Below are 15,432 nucleotides of genomic sequence, written 5' to 3' on the forward strand. Positions count from 1 at the left end.
GAAGCGGGGGCGGGCGGCGCTGCCGAGCCAACCGGCGCCCGGCGCGGCGCCGTGAGTCACCAGCGGCCGCGCAGGGCGGCCGGGCGGCGTTATAAGAGCGCCGCGGGGACACCCCACCCCCTCTGTGCATGTCTCCGGCTGCCGCCTGTCTTCGTCGCCTCTCCGACCGCGGTGCCTGCCTGCCCGCCCGCCCTCTCCCCGTCCTCGGCGCGGCGATGCGGCTGGACTGGCAGCGCAGAGACCCGAGCGCCGCGGCCGACGGCGCCGGGCGCGGCACGGAGCGGCGGGCGGTCCCGCGCTGCTGGGCGCTGCTCCTGCTGCTCGCCGTCGGCTGCCTGTCCGCCGCCGCCGACGGTGAGTGCGGGGCCGAGGCAGCGGGATGGGGCGCGCACCGCCGGGGCAGCTCCAGCCGCCGCCCCCTGCGATGATTTCTTCTCCCGCCACCCTTTCTTTTTCTTTCTCTCCATTATTTTTTCCCCTGGTTTCTCGGGCTGTGTGCCCGCTGCACCGCGGGGAGTGGGGCTCCGTGGAGGGGAGCGGGGCGGGCCCGGGCCCGCGGGCGTGCAGGGGAGCCGCGGCTGCCCCCTCGCCCCTCGTGTCGGGGGAGGCGCCGCCTTCCGCGCCGGGCCCCAGGCGGCGCCGAGCCCCCGCGCCCCGGGCTGCACATCTCCCGGGAGGGACCTGGGGGCCATGGGGGCGCCTAATTTCCTGCTCCGTGCTGAGGGGAGGGTGTGCGTGGTTGGGGGCTACGGCGGAGGTCCGGGCAGGATGGGAGCTCTGCTGTGGAGCGCTTGGGAAGCCTGCGGCGTTAAAGGTGCTGTCAAACTACGGTGCAACTTCGGCTTTGTGTTATCCAGCGGTGTTGGCATGGCTCTAGATCAGGGCCCGAGGTAAAACCACCATGAAGGATCTCCACCTGGTGGCAAGGCTGAGCCCTGCCAGCGCCGGGTCCCTTCTCCCGATGCTGGGCGCTCGCCAGCAGCGCTGCTCGTGGCCAGCTCCAGGGCTGCCTCCCGGCGTAGTAGCTGTTTCCCCCGTGGTAGTGGTCATGCACAGGGGCTACTTATGGTTATTTGAAAATATTTTCCCCTTAAGTGGAAGTAATAATCATTTGGATGACTCCTTTCTTCCTTTGGGCGCTGAGGTCCAGTCTACTCCCGGGTGGGAGGTGGGCAGTTGATGTCTTCATTGTAATATGGCTCCATAAATCTCCTCACTATTGCCCTAAAGTAGGCCTAAGTGACAAATCTTGGCTCTGTTGGCAAAGTATGCTTAGAGGTAGCCGGACCTCATAGTCTTAACTTGCACAGTAGGTCACACACCAGGTCTGTTGGGCAGAGCCCAGTCAGGGCATTGTTGTATCCAGTCCTCATATAAAGAGGAAGAGAAGAAATGTCTGCCCTAGTCGACCCTCAATTCCCAGTTATGGGCTCCCGTGCCCAGTCTACAACAGACATGATTAAACAGCTGGAGTATGAAGGGCCAAGCTGTCTGGCACTGAAACTGCTAGTGCAGTGTGCTCGGAAATGATCATAAGAGATGATCATAAGAGATGATCATAAGAGATGATCATAAGAGATGATCATAAGAGATGATCATAAGAGATGATCATAAGAGATACCTTCCACTGTGCAACTCTGCTAAGTTAGTCAGACTCTTCTTTCAGTTTGAGTCAGTGACCCCATCAGCTCTCTTCTACTACTAATTACAGTTGCCAGGGTCTGGGAAAAGTCTCAGCTAGTTCATGCTCTCACAAGGTTTCCCAATCACTGTTGCAAGCTTTTCTGGGACTTGGTGTCATATGACAGTACACAAGTGTCACATGTTTGAGGCTGCCCAGACAAGTAAGCTGACAACTTGCTTAAGGGGCTGAGACTAACAGTGATAGCAGAGATATGGAGAAAGGTAGTTTAACTTGGGTAGTCAGTGTTACTATGCTCCTTCACTCTGCACTCATTTCTGCTTATGAGCCAACTTCTAGTAAGTAGTTACCTGGGGAACAGTAAAATAATACATGTTAGCAATCACAGGCTCTCTCACAGTGATGTTACTGGTTCTCTACACTTCTTTTTACTAAGCCATATTCTAAGGAGGAGAAAATGTGTGAAGGTGCTTCTGGTGTATGAGTAACACGTAAAGAGAAGCTTTGAATTAATGGTTAATTGATGCTGATCTAAAAAACATTGTATCTAGTGACTGAAGCTGCAACTGAGGTATGATTCTGTTGCTTCAAATAGGAGTGGATTAGATAATAGTGTCATGACTAAATGGTTACCTGACATTGCAGAACTATGCTTGATGAAAGACAGGGACCTGCTACATCTGGAACCAACCTTCATCTTAACTGGAGCTCATTCCGAGTGGCCTTTAGAGTTTGACAGACATCCTCAGGAGCAGCAGCAGATGCTGACCTTTACCTTTGTGCACCTGTGTGGGTGTTAGGTGTTGTCAGTTTTTTTACATGTTTGTGGGCTAACAAAAGTAGTTGCTCTGACATTTCGCTTGGTATCAGCTGCAGAAGCAATGATATCTTATTGGAATGACTTGTTGTAAGAGTTGTAAGTGTAAACTTATAGCTGGTACTCCAAGCTCAGCTGTGGTTTCATTTAGCCTCGGTTTTAGCTTCCCTATAGCATTTGGTCAAAGTGATGTGATGTTTGTAAGTCACAATGTACTAGGCAGTCTTAGCAAGCCTTTTCTGGTGATTCTAGCTTGAAATAGAGTAACTAAGGACTGTGGAGTTATTTTGGGATCCCCTTAGTGGCAGGCTTAGTCTAATATCACTGTATGCTATTTTGGGAAAGGTTGACTGTTCTCACTCTGAAAGCCTGGATGAGAAAGTCTCAAAAGTAGCAGCAGTCAGTTGTTGCATATTTTACATAGTAATACAGTAAAAACTGAAATAATATGTGATCAGAGCTTGCAAGCAGAAGGCTACTTCTGTTAGAGGTTACTGGACAACAAGGTGATGTCAGGCTTAGAGTGAGCTGCTGGCTGTGGCTTCTACACCTGCTCTAAGCTGGCTGGAGTGTGCCTCCTAGCACAAGGCAAGCTACTTGTTTGACAGCTCATGACCAAATAGCAATAGCTTTACAAAACCATGCTGTTAGCGCATTCTGGAGTATTCTCAAATGGAAAAAGAAATGAGAGATGGAAATAGAGAACACAAGAGCTGATGTTCTGATTTTTGACACTCTTTGAGTGCAGTTTCCATGCAAAAAGTTGTTACGGCTTTACTCTGTCTAACAAGTGGGTTACTGCTTTATTGCACCAGTAAGGCTACTAGAACAAACATTAACAGAACTCAGTAAGCTGCTGTTTCAAATTTTTGCTTTGACCATGAATTTACATGGAATATTCAGCAGGTAGAATTGCTCATGTTGTTCTTGCTTGTACTCTGTCCAGGATTTGTGATTGCCTAGTGCCTGATGGGTAGCCAGTATGATGTGAAATGTCTCAATAGCTTCCTTCTATTTGTGCTTTTCGCACATTATACAGAGAAGATGTATAATAGCAGATAATAATCTTCTGAAGTTTGATGCTCTTTGGAATACCAAGACAAAGTACCTTCACTAAATAATGCAGTAAACCAAGAAGGAGCGCAGGTCTTGCATTGTGCTGTACGCATGTAAAGCCAATACTAATGCATGATCTCACACACTTGCCTGCATGCATTATGCTCAGCATATGGCTGAGCTGCTGAAGAAGCAGGCTACTGCTTTTAGTGACAGTTATGACATGGCTTCAAGGCAAAGTAGGTTCCCTTAAGGGATGGGGTCATACAGTTGTAGAGCTGAAGATACTCTGGAAAATGCACTCTGAGGACCATGCAGAGAGCAGTACCTTTCTCAACTTGTTTATCAGTTGTGAAACAGACTTGATTGCAGAAGGAACTGATAAATTATCCTGCTCTCTTAGCATCACACTTTTTTTAGTGTGTACTAAGGAATGTCTCTGGGAGCCATTGTTTGAGGAGTAACATGAATTGTGAAAACTTATTCAGCTGCAGAGCAGTTATCTAAGCTATCTTTACAGACATCTTAGGCATTCTGCTGTAATGTGTTAGCAGCAGGGTATTGAAATGGAAATTCAGCTTGACATTAATCAAATTTAAACCCAGTTTGCTTAAAGTTTGACAAATTTTGAGAATGCAGTGCTAGGTGCTAGACAGCAGAAGTTGTGTGCACATATCTGTCTGTCTTGCAGACTTGACTCTACCTTGAAAAAAACCAAACTTAAGAACAACACCGAGACTGGTTTGTTGCGGTTTGGCAGGTGGACTCTCATAGTGCTTAAGCTCTGCATTTGTACTGTGAAGGAAAGCTTTTGGCTCTGCTTTCGTTATTGAATAAGGGGACTACAAAGATTTGGAGCTCACATCTGGTTTCATGCTGATTTTATGCTGGTTAGTAAGGTGGGTAGGGTAGCTTTTTTATCAGCAGTAGGGGAAAGCAAGGAAGTATTGCTAAAAAGTATCCATGCTTAGGTTCCTTTTTTTCATTGAAGGTGCGAGAGTAAAATGTGAGGAATCCCAATTTGCATGTAGTAATGGACGGTGTATTCCTCAGCTATGGAAATGTGATGGTGATGAAGACTGTTCAGATGGCAGTGATGAGAGTGCTTGTGGTAAGTAATCAAAATAATACTTCTATAGTAGTGTGTGGTAGTTGAAAGTGGGGTGTTACCAGTGAATGGTTGGAGAGATGCTTATCCTGTCCAGCACTTCAAATAGTTGGAATATAAAGAAAACACATTTGTTAGAACAACTACATGACTATTATGATGCCTTGTATCCATCCAAGCAGTTGAATTTTCCTGAGTGCTGTCAAACTTGCCTGACATGGGTGACTGAGACAAAGCTTGACCAAAATGCTTTCCTTGTGAGGGTGATAACTGACAAGAACAGAAAAAAAGCCTGTTCTCATTTGTTTCTTGAGTACATAATATAAAATGTTTGCTGTTAGCACTCTGCTGTTGGCTATTCCATGGTTAAATGCCCTGTTTTATGTGTGAAAGTGATTCTTTGGAGTCTCCTATAAACACTAAGTCAAGCTTTGGCTGCCAACCCTTGCTTTTAGCAGACACAGAAGCCAAGATGGATGACTAAATGTACTTGGAGATGAGGCAAAACATACTCAATATCCAACTAGTGTAGTTGAACTGCCAGTCTGCTCAAGCAGACCTAAACTATTACCTTTGAGTTACATAGTACCATCCTTCTGTAATGACAAATCAAATGCCTCAATTATAAACTTGGAGTTCAAAACCTGAATATTAAGATCAATAGGCCTTACTTTACTTAAGACTGTTCAAAGCAGCAGCTAATATACCAGGTTATCCTCCCTTAGCAGTAGTGGTCCTTCAGTGCCTGCTTAGTTGAATATAAATGTTTCTCTATGCACAGAATAACTCTAAGGAGTGTTAAACAGCACTGTTATTAGGCTGTCACTAGACATCCAAGAACTAAGGATATTGAATAACTTCTCCAAGGCAAAAAAGCTTATCTCTGTCAGCAACAAACAAGCTGAGCTCTGGTCTCTAAACAGGTGGCTGTCTTTCTCCCTTGCAGTGAAGAAGACATGTGCTGAATCTGACTTTGTGTGCCTCAGTGGCCAGTGTGTGCCTAATAGGTGGCAGTGTGATGGGGATCCAGACTGTGAGGATGGGTCTGACGAAAGTCCTGAATTGTGCCGTAAGTTAACCTGGCTTGGTGGTGTAGGCAAGCCTGTGGGGAGTAGCATTTTAATGTCTTGCCTGCTTGCTGCCTGGTGCTCCCAAAGGAAGGATATACTTGTCTTGGAGAGCACCTTGCTAAGCGCTAGTTTGGCTTTGGCCACATCAACGTCTTGTTGAGACTTTTTACTGCTTAAAAAGATGTACCTGTCCTGGTAAGAGAAAGCAAGTACAAGGTTTTACTGACAGTCAGAAGCAACAAGCAGAATATGGCAGGCCTGACCACTACTGTGGCTTGTCCCCCAAGTGTTCTCCAAGGCAGCTACTTTGCAAGTGCAGTCCCTATGCTGCCAGAGCTAGTGTAGGGACTGAGTGTCTGACACTATGTTGGGAGTGGGAGTAGAAGTGCAGAGGCTTGACTCTGAGATCTTGTGATTAGGAACCCCAGTCTTAATTGTGGTAACTCATCAAGAAATATAGGTCCAGGAAGCGTCATCTCTGTATCAATAGGATCCACACTGAGGAATACTTCAGCCCCAAGTCCTACTGCACTGTGGTGTTACTCCTGGCTACTACTACTTGTTATAGTTCAGGCTTCTACGGTGTTAACTGGTGTGCAATCACAAGATTGCACAAGATACCACTACAAAGATACTCTTATAATACTAATCTGTTAGGAGTTGAAAGCATCTTCTTTTACTGAACACTACAAAACAGTGTAACCTTTTCCATGATGAAGCCATCAGCTTTGATGGATGTTGACATCTAAGTAACAGCAACTTTGTCCAGAGCTGAAGTCTTTCAGTCTCAACTTTCAGGACAACTGCTGAAACCCAAGATCAGTAGCTCTTAAATTGAACTTGAACTTTTTTTGATAGATATGAGAACGTGCCGGGTAAATGAAATCAGCTGTGGTCCTCAGTCAACCCAGTGTATCCCAGTGTCCTGGAAATGTGATGGTGAAAAAGACTGTGACAGTGGAGAAGATGAAGAAAATTGTGGTAAGGGAAGAAATGGTGGCTGCGTAACTCTATTTGAAATTGACTTGTCTGCAGAGGAGCTAGCTGGGCAGTATACCTGGGAAGATAAATTTCTCTCCTACATTCGTCTTCTATTGCAGCCACTTAAAAAAGGAAACTTTTTCTAACACTCCTCTATCCTGCTAAGTTAAAAGCTATACTAATACAAGCTATTCAACATCTGTCTTTCTTCTCTGGCTAATTTTAGCCCTAGCCATAGGCTTAGTCACATGGCAGGCCAAACATCAGAACTTGTTCTCTGGAGAGTTTCTGAACAAGTAACTCTAGTTGCTGCTTACATTAACAACTGTCTCCTGAAAGTGTAGTAGTGACTTTTAGCCAAGGGCACAACTGATCTGCTTTATAGCCCTATCCTGAAGTATTCTGTGAAGCTGGATTTCAGGTGTCTGTGGGGAGGGGGGAACCAACTTCAGGCTGGTACACAAGTAGAGCTGCCACTGGCAGCATTGAGTACAGCATTCCTGTCTTATTCCAATGAATCTGCATACAAAGGAGTTGTCTGAGGTGTCCTGAGACAGGACCAAACCAAAGCAACAGGACTGGCTTCCAGCAGAACCCATCTTACTTACCTGGATGGCTTAATAAGACACAGATCTCCAGACTTTTTTGCTATGTGTCTGTGGAGTTGCTGCCTTACTGATCAAACAAGTGCCTTAATCTGACAAGTAAATCTACAGACAGTGTTTGTAATTTATTTGATAAAACTATCAGCCTAGGCATAATGAATTGCTAGCTACACCACTATTAGAACAGCATAATTTGAACTGGCATAAGTTATGTGGGTGTGCTTAACAACAGAATCAACTGGTACAAGATCTTGATCTGGTATCTCTGCTGGTCCAGGCAAATGAGCCACTGCTGTTCCGGGGACCAGCATAAAACACTTCCATTTCAAACTGCAGTACATGCTGACCATCTTAGTCTTTATTACTCTAGATTACCTTAATCTTAGTCTTTATTACTCTAGATTACCTTAATCTTAGTCTTTATTACTCTAGATTTATCAGTTCTCTCACCTGTCTCTGTTTCACGGGGTTAGAGCCTGTTTTCTGAAAGGCTGAAAATGTGAAGCGCAGGACAGCCTAGCTACTTCAGAAGGTCGTTTTCACTCAGTAGTTCAAATCTGATGCCTATCACTCATAATGTCTAGTAGCAAGGTGGATGGTCTATGGGACCCAAATGTCCTCTAAATGGTCAGTCAGACTTTCCTAGAGCCTTATACAGGATGCTGATCTTCTGTCAGCTAACAGCTGCAGCTGATGAAAAACCTGCCAAGCAAAACACCTTCATAAAAAAGTCAGCCTTCTTGTGGTAATCTGCTAATCTCTCTTACTCCTGTTACCCCAGGCAATGTGACTTGTAGTCCGGCAGAGTTCACATGCAGCAGTGGGCAATGTATTTCCAAGAGCTTTGTCTGCAATGGTCAAGATGACTGCAGTGATGGCAGTGATGAACTGGAGTGTGCACCTCCTACCTGTGGAGTTCACGAGTTCCAGTGCAAGAGTTCCACTTGCATCCCCAGCAGCTGGGTGTGTGATGATGATGCTGACTGCCCTGACCACTCAGACGAATCTCTACAGCAATGTGGCCGCCAGCCTGCACCTTCTGTGAAGTGCTCTGCCAGTGAGGTGCAATGTGGCTCAGGTGAATGTATCCACAAAAAGTGGCGCTGTGATGGAGATCCTGACTGCAAGGATGGAAGTGATGAAGTCAACTGCCGTAAGTTAACTTGGTCTTTCTCCAGGAGGTACTGCTTGGCTTCTGTTTTATTTTCTTTCCTTCGGTAAACCTAAGAAGTAAAAGTCTGTAATGGCTGTGTCCTCAGCTTCTCGGACCTGCAGACCAGACCAGTTTAGATGTGAAGATGGGAACTGCATCCATGGGAGTAGGCAGTGCAATGGTGTGAGAGACTGTCTGGATGGCACTGATGAAGCAAATTGTAACAATGGTAAGTGTGGAACTAAACAAGAATAAAATCTTTGCAGAATATCTATTGAAGCTGGTAGTCACCCTCACAATCTTCATTATCTCAGTTATTCAGTGCTCTGGACCTGGCAAATTCAAGTGCAGAAGTGGAGAATGCATAGATATCAATAAAGTGTGTAACCAGCAGAGAGACTGCAAGGACTGGAGTGATGAACCCCTAAAGGAGTGTAGTAAGTGAATAAGCTCATTATGCAATGTTGACTACTGAATATACTTTGAGCTGTCAGATGTGAGTCTGGAATGTCCATCTGCACTTCTTGTTGGCAAACATCGCGACCAAGACCAATGTATTTAATATGCTAGTTTTATCCCAGCTAAACTGGGATGACTTCTCTGTGGCCAGAAGGCACTTGAATGCATTAGAATGCTCCTAAAAACTTCTAGGAGCCTCAGTCTTTGCTGTTGCCTGCTTGTAACACAGATAAAGGTGCTGACAGCAAACATGAATTTGAAGAGAGTGTCTTGCATGTGACTTCAGGTGCCAGAATGGTTAATCAGATGTGGCGGGCATCGTTAGAAGAGGGATGGGTACCTGATAAAGGTCTCCATGACTAAGACTATAAGACTAAAAATGCGTGCTTTCTCAGAAGGGGCCGATTCCTCTCTTCCAAACATAAATGAATGTCTGGTGAACAATGGAGGATGCTCTCATATCTGCAGAGATCTCGTTATTGGCTATGAATGTGACTGTCCAGCTGGGTTTGAGCTTCTAGACAGAAGAACCTGTGGAGGCAAGTATCTAGTAGTTTAATGTGGACCCTACTAGTGGTATTGGAGGTGAGAATAAATTAAATTGTTGTTGTTTTTACAGATATTGATGAATGCCAGAACCCTGGTATCTGTAGTCAAATCTGTATCAACCTGAAAGGGGGCTACAAATGTGAATGTAGCCGCGGCTATCAGATGGATCTTGCTACTGGGGTGTGCAAGGCAGTGGGTGAGTATTGGCATAAGACTTCTATATCCCCACTTTAAAATGAGCTAGCAGGTGATCCACTGTTTATGCTACTGTGCTTTTGAGACTAGTCATGCTATTGCCAGTGTAACTTGTACTGATCTGAACACTACTTAGAACGATGCCATGATACGGTGCTTAAAGCTACCTGACATAAATGGGTTGTGTCTGCTCCCTGGGCAGGAGGACCCTTGTGGAGAGAGGTATGGTACAGCCAAGACCTCTGTCAGCATCTGGCTAGAAAGTGTGGCAAATATTAAGTATGATGAGTCTTAAAACTTCTCATAAAAGAACAGTATGTGACTACATATCTAAAAGTATAGATAACACTTACATTCTTTTTACAGGGAAAGAACCATGTCTAATTTTCACCAACCGCCGGGATATCAGGAAGATTGGCCTTGAGAGGAAAGAGTACATTCAGCTGGTAGAGCAGCTAAGAAACTCTGTAGCTCTAGATGCTGATATTGCTGAGCAAAAGCTTTACTGGGCTGACTTCAGCCAAAAAGCAATCTTCAGGTAAATGGACTCAGCTTCTGAACCTAGTGTGCTTCCCTAAACCATCCTTTTACCCAGGATATTTCTCTAGTCTCTGGTAATGAGAACAAGATTCCTGATTTCCTAATGACAAAGTACAGCTGATGCAAGTTCTCACAACTAGCATTGTGCATGCCTGTTGCACTTGCTAGTAACAGCTCCTACAATTGTACAGAAGGCCCGCTGTGGGAAGTCCCACATGTATTTTCTGCGTTGACTGCCTGAGATTTGTGTGCAGGATTTGCTGAGGTGTGCCAAGGGGTGTTGAAAGCAAGTAACTTCTTGTCTTCCAGTGCCTCTATTGATACCCGTGTTAAGGTTGGAACGCGCGTCAGAATACTGGACAACATACACAGCCCTGCAGGAATTGCTGTTGACTGGGTTTATAAGAACATCTACTGGTCTGACTCAACCGCAAAGACCATTTCAGTAGCTAGCCTAGATGGCACAAAAAGAAAGGTTTTGTTTCTCTCTGAGCTGAGAGAGCCAGCTTCTATTGCTGTAGATCCTATCTCTGGGTGAGTATTTGTCCTGGTTCTTTTAAAAGAGTGGACCTACCAGCTACTTCATGTTCTGATAACTGACTTAGGTAGCCTTTGTTAGTTATTGGTCATAATAAAGAGTGATACTACACAGTACTATAGTGCATCATACAACATAAATTCTGCTTCACAGCTTTATGTACTGGTCAGACTGGGGTGAGCCAGCAAAAATTGAAAAAGCAGGAATGAATGGATTTGACAGACAGCAGCTTGTGACAACAGAAATCCAATGGCCTAATGGAATTGCTCTAGGTATGTTGAATTTGTCTCTGTGCCAGAGGTATTCTGGAGCTTTAGGAATTTTTTTGCTACAAAAGCCAAGGTCATCCTTCAGAGAACTATTTTCAGCTTCTGAGAAAGGGAGGTTTCTGCTTGCCTGGAGATGCTGCAACAGGCACAGACAGCACTTCTCAGATACTGAAACAGTAACTTTCCTTACGCTGCTCTATATTATAGTTGAGGCACAGGCCGCTTAGGCATCACTGCAGCAGCCCTCTGCATTCTGAAATGGTAAGAAATTAGGACAACACTGCAACTATTCTTAAACCTTTGGGTGTTCCGATTCTTGCAGGAGGCCTTGGAGGTTTTCTCCATGTAGACCGTAAATATGTTTGGTGTTTTACCCTCCTAGATCTTGTAAAAAGCCGCCTGTACTGGCTTGATTCTAAACTACATATGCTGTCAAGTGTGGACTTGAATGGCCAGGACCGTAGAATTGTGCTGAAGTCACATATGTTCCTTCCTCATCCTCTTGCTCTAACAATATTTGAGGTAAGAATGACTTCCTATACTCATTGTCAAAGTTGGTTTTCTTGCTAGTGTGTGGCAGGCAATGATGAGACTGACAGCACCATGGAGGTAATGGGATGCAATGACCTTGTCTTCTAGGACCGTGTGTACTGGATTGATGGAGAAAATGAAGCAGTCTATGGTGCCAACAAATTTACTGGATCTGACTTGGTTACCCTAGTGAATAACCTCAATGATGCACAGGACATCATTGTGTATCATGAACTTGTTCAGCCCTCAGGTAACTTCAATACAGTTTGTAGTTATGTCAGTGTATACTTGTAAGAAGCTTCCCCTGTTTGGGTGGTGGCAAATGGTATCCCTTTGTTGTATAGCTGTCCACTTCTACTTGTGCTTGGAGCTTCTAACATGGGCTTCAGTCCCACTGGGACTGAGAAAAGGTCTAGTTGCAATTGCTCTTTCTTAGGCAGAGCAGGTATAAATCTATAACCTGCAGAGACAAGTAACTCTATTAGAACAATTACTGAGCAAATAATTATGCTATACACATGGAGCATGGAGCATGAAGGCTCACTCCTGTTAATTGCTGTACCAACAGGCAGGAACTGGTGTGAAGAGAATGTGGTGAATGGAGGCTGTAGCTACCTGTGCCTGCCTGCTCCTCAGATAAATGAACGTTCTCCAAAGTACACCTGTGCATGTCCTGTTGGATACTTCTTGCAAGAGGATGGTCGGAGATGTACAGGTATTGTAACACAGCTGAAATCTTTACCAGGATGGATGGGGAAGGACTAGGGGAGTACTGGACCTGTAACTGGAAAATATCGGAGTGAATCTCATCTAAGTAATCTTGGAGAGGAAGGGTTTCTAACATGATTAATACTGCCCTCAGAAGTCTGCAGATGCTGTTCAAAGTCCATGCTTGGCTTCTGCATCATCATCATCATTTGCAACAAGACCTTGGACCTCCATGGCTTTCTGCAGACAGCAAGCACCTGCACAAACATACTCAGCCCCTTAACCATGGGGTATAAACTAACATGGATCTGCATATAGATAACACAGTGTTGAAAAGTTGATCAGCAACTGTTGCTATCCAAGGAAGTTTGTACCTCCTTTTGTGGTGCAAATCAACATGCTGCTGCTCTTATGGTCAGCACTGACTATACAGCAGGATGTTTGTTCAGTGGAGTGGAACTAGAAACTCCAAGGTGCCACCCTACTGTATTGCATGTTGATTCTGACTGCCACGGTCAGAGTGCTGAATGGGAGGATATTGGCCTCAGCCGGCTGATCTAAAAGGTTGCTGTGGGTATCAAAGGCTGTACCTAATCAATGAACTTGTAGAACTAAAACCTCACTCGGAAAACCTTATGTGAGGGATGGGAGGGCTTACTATTGTTGTGGCTCTAAATACCCATAATTCATGCCTGATTAACTGTCTGGCCTTGTTCTTGGAACGATTTTTCACCAAAAACCCTCTGCTGAGGGTGTGAAAGTGAAATAAACTAATGTCAGTGTTCCCAATAAAGCTAACAAAAACTGCATGATCATTTCTACCATCTGCTAAACATTCACTACCATGGCTCTCATAGCAAAGCCATTGCAGAACTTCAGGATTAACTGGGTTCTTGATCTATAATTAGTTTCAGGTACTGGAACAACTGTGGCTTACACTGAGGCTAAAGATACCAGCACAACAGAAAAATCTCCAACTGTTGGACTAGTTCCTGGAGGTACTGGTCCCAATAACTCACACTGTTAAACATTAGAGAAATTAAAGCAAACTGACCCATTAGCCTACTTGGAAGTTTTCTCCTTTGCATGCAAGTAGAGAACACAGGCCAGATCATGTGTGTAGTACAACAGCTGGAGCATGTGTTAAATAGAATTAGTTCACTTATGACAGTGTGGAACCTATAGGTTCCATGAAATCCCAGGAGTGCTCAGAGAAGGCAAGCAATAAAAAAAAGCTTCCTGCTAATACAGGATGAAGCCTGTTAGGCTCTTCTAGTGGTGTATTACTGAGAAGCTAATATAATAGCAGCTTCTGGGCTTGGGAAGAGCATATGACAGTCTGCCAGCCTGTGAGTAAGCATATTCACTACTTCAAATTCTCATGCAGGGTTCAACACTAGCAGTACATCTGAAGTAACTGCACCTGGAAGAACATCAGCAGCTTGGATCATTCTTCCTGTTGGTGAGTACAGCATTCACTTTTGGACCCCATGTGGTGGGACAAGCCAATCTTAGTCAAGAACTTGACCTGACCCTACTCCATGTTTGCAATCTGTCTCCCCAAAGTATTGCTGGTGATGGCTGCAGCAGCTGGCTACTTCATGTGGCGCAACTGGCAACACAAGAACATGAAAAGCATGAATTTTGATAATCCAGTGTACCTGAAAACTACAGAAGAGGACCTCACAATTGATATTGGAAGACACAGTGGTTCAGTAGGACACACCTACCCTGCAGTAAGTAAACCTATTAATGTGTCTGAGACTCCACATTAATACTTGGAGTAGACAGGCTGCCAAATGATATTTGACTTGAGTTTAGGAGAGGTGTCTATGTCTCAAAGCTGCTGGCTGCAGTCAGACCACTGGGCTGAGTCAGCTGAGAACTTGTCCTTTTAATCAAGGTTAAAGTTGTAGTAGTTAACTGGTGTCTTACACCCGGGATGGAGTAATCTGTGCTGAATATGGTGGGAAATGGTATGCCTTTGCTGTATAGCTGCCCACTTCTACTTGTGCTTGGAGCTTCTAACATAGGTACCCCCACTAGGATCAAGGAAAGGTCTAGTTGCAATTGCTCTTTCTTAGGCAGAGCGGGTATAAATCTATAACCTGCAGAGACAAGTATTACAACAATTACTGAGCAAATAATACATGGAGCATGAAGGCTCACTCCTGTTAATTGCTGTACCGTAGCCTGCAGAATTAGCTATGATATGTGGAGTTTTCTGTCTTTTGTTAGTACAGTTATAGCTAACTTGTACTTACTTTGTTGCAGATATCGGTTGTAAGCACAGATGATGATATGGCCTGAGTGCTGATTAGCAATCACTTCCAGTTTACTTGTGTCTTACACTCCTTGGGGATAGTAACCAGGTTTGTGGCTGAAGGACTTCCTCCATTCTTGGAAGAAAGAAGATACTTTCTGTATTTATGGAACAGTTATGTAAATAGCTATTTTATACAGCTTAACAACAATCTCTGTAAATACATGTCCACAACAATTCAGCTGTTACTGGTTACATTTTTATCAGTAACCCTTGGTTGGTTAGTCAGTAACACCACTGACCAAATATAAAGCACTTTCCATAGAAAGCCATATTCCAGCCACAACTTGTAACACCTGTACATATGTGTATAGGCCACTTGTAAATAATTATTGAAAAATCACTATCAAGCACTTTGAAATACTTCAGATGTAAATTATTGTACACTGTCTTTTTCAATGATTGGGGCAATGGCAATAGGAAAAAACGGGTTACTATGATTGCCAAAAATTTGTAAACATAAGTAATTTTGTATGTATGATTGTTTCAGTCTTGTCTGTTACCTCTTAGAGGATTACAAGAATGAATGATCTCTAAGGAACCACTGTAAAACCTAAGTGCAGAGGAGGGGATAAAAATAAAAAGCATTAAGCAGTTAAAGTGTTGTTCTCTGTTATTATGTTAGCAGTGAAAATAGAGTATCTCCTAAGTTGAAACCTTTAGTAGGCTACACTACTACTGCTAGCCAGATAATGAAGTATTTCTTCAGTTACTTCAGCAGTACTCCAGGCAGGTAATACACCAGCAACTTCCCAGAGGTTTGTTCTTGAGCCTAATACTCTGCAGAGTACTGGACAGAGAGGGTCTCCTATCATAGAAGTCCAACTGGACTCCTAAGTTAGGACTGACACTGGCTAAAAATACTGAACTACTATTGCAAGCTCTTAG

At 44.4% G+C, this 15,432-nt stretch overlaps 1 protein-coding gene across 4 annotated transcripts; it reads left to right on the top strand.

The window, feature by feature from the left end:
* The first annotated feature begins 96 nt into the window (after nucleotides 1–96).
* VLDLR (very low density lipoprotein receptor) lies at nucleotides 97–15,144 on the top strand. Of its 4 annotated transcripts, none has more exons than XM_032675975.1 (19): nucleotides 97–354; nucleotides 4,507–4,626; nucleotides 5,570–5,692; nucleotides 6,552–6,674; nucleotides 8,061–8,432; nucleotides 8,539–8,661; nucleotides 8,747–8,869; nucleotides 9,287–9,430; nucleotides 9,511–9,636; nucleotides 10,002–10,173; nucleotides 10,485–10,709; nucleotides 10,867–10,985; nucleotides 11,365–11,504; nucleotides 11,622–11,763; nucleotides 12,082–12,228; nucleotides 13,130–13,219; nucleotides 13,609–13,683; nucleotides 13,788–13,957; nucleotides 14,496–15,144. In XM_032675975.1, the coding sequence occupies exons 1-19, from the start codon at nucleotides 129–131 to the stop codon at nucleotides 14,529–14,531; spliced, it is 2,796 nt and encodes a 931-aa protein (XP_032531866.1). In that variant the 5' UTR covers nucleotides 97–128; the 3' UTR covers nucleotides 14,532–15,144. The 4 variants fall into 4 exon arrangements, with proteins under 4 accessions (XP_032531866.1, XP_032531867.1, XP_032531868.1 ...); XM_032675976.1 differs by having other exon boundaries at nucleotides 9,290–9,430; XM_032675977.1 differs by lacking the exon at nucleotides 13,130–13,219.
* The last annotated feature ends 288 nt before the right edge of the window (nucleotides 15,145–15,432 follow it).

Source organism: Chiroxiphia lanceolata, chromosome Z (genome assembly GCF_009829145.1).
Source record: "Chiroxiphia lanceolata isolate bChiLan1 chromosome Z, bChiLan1.pri, whole genome shotgun sequence".
Lineage (NCBI taxonomy): Eukaryota > Metazoa > Chordata > Aves > Passeriformes > Pipridae > Chiroxiphia > Chiroxiphia lanceolata.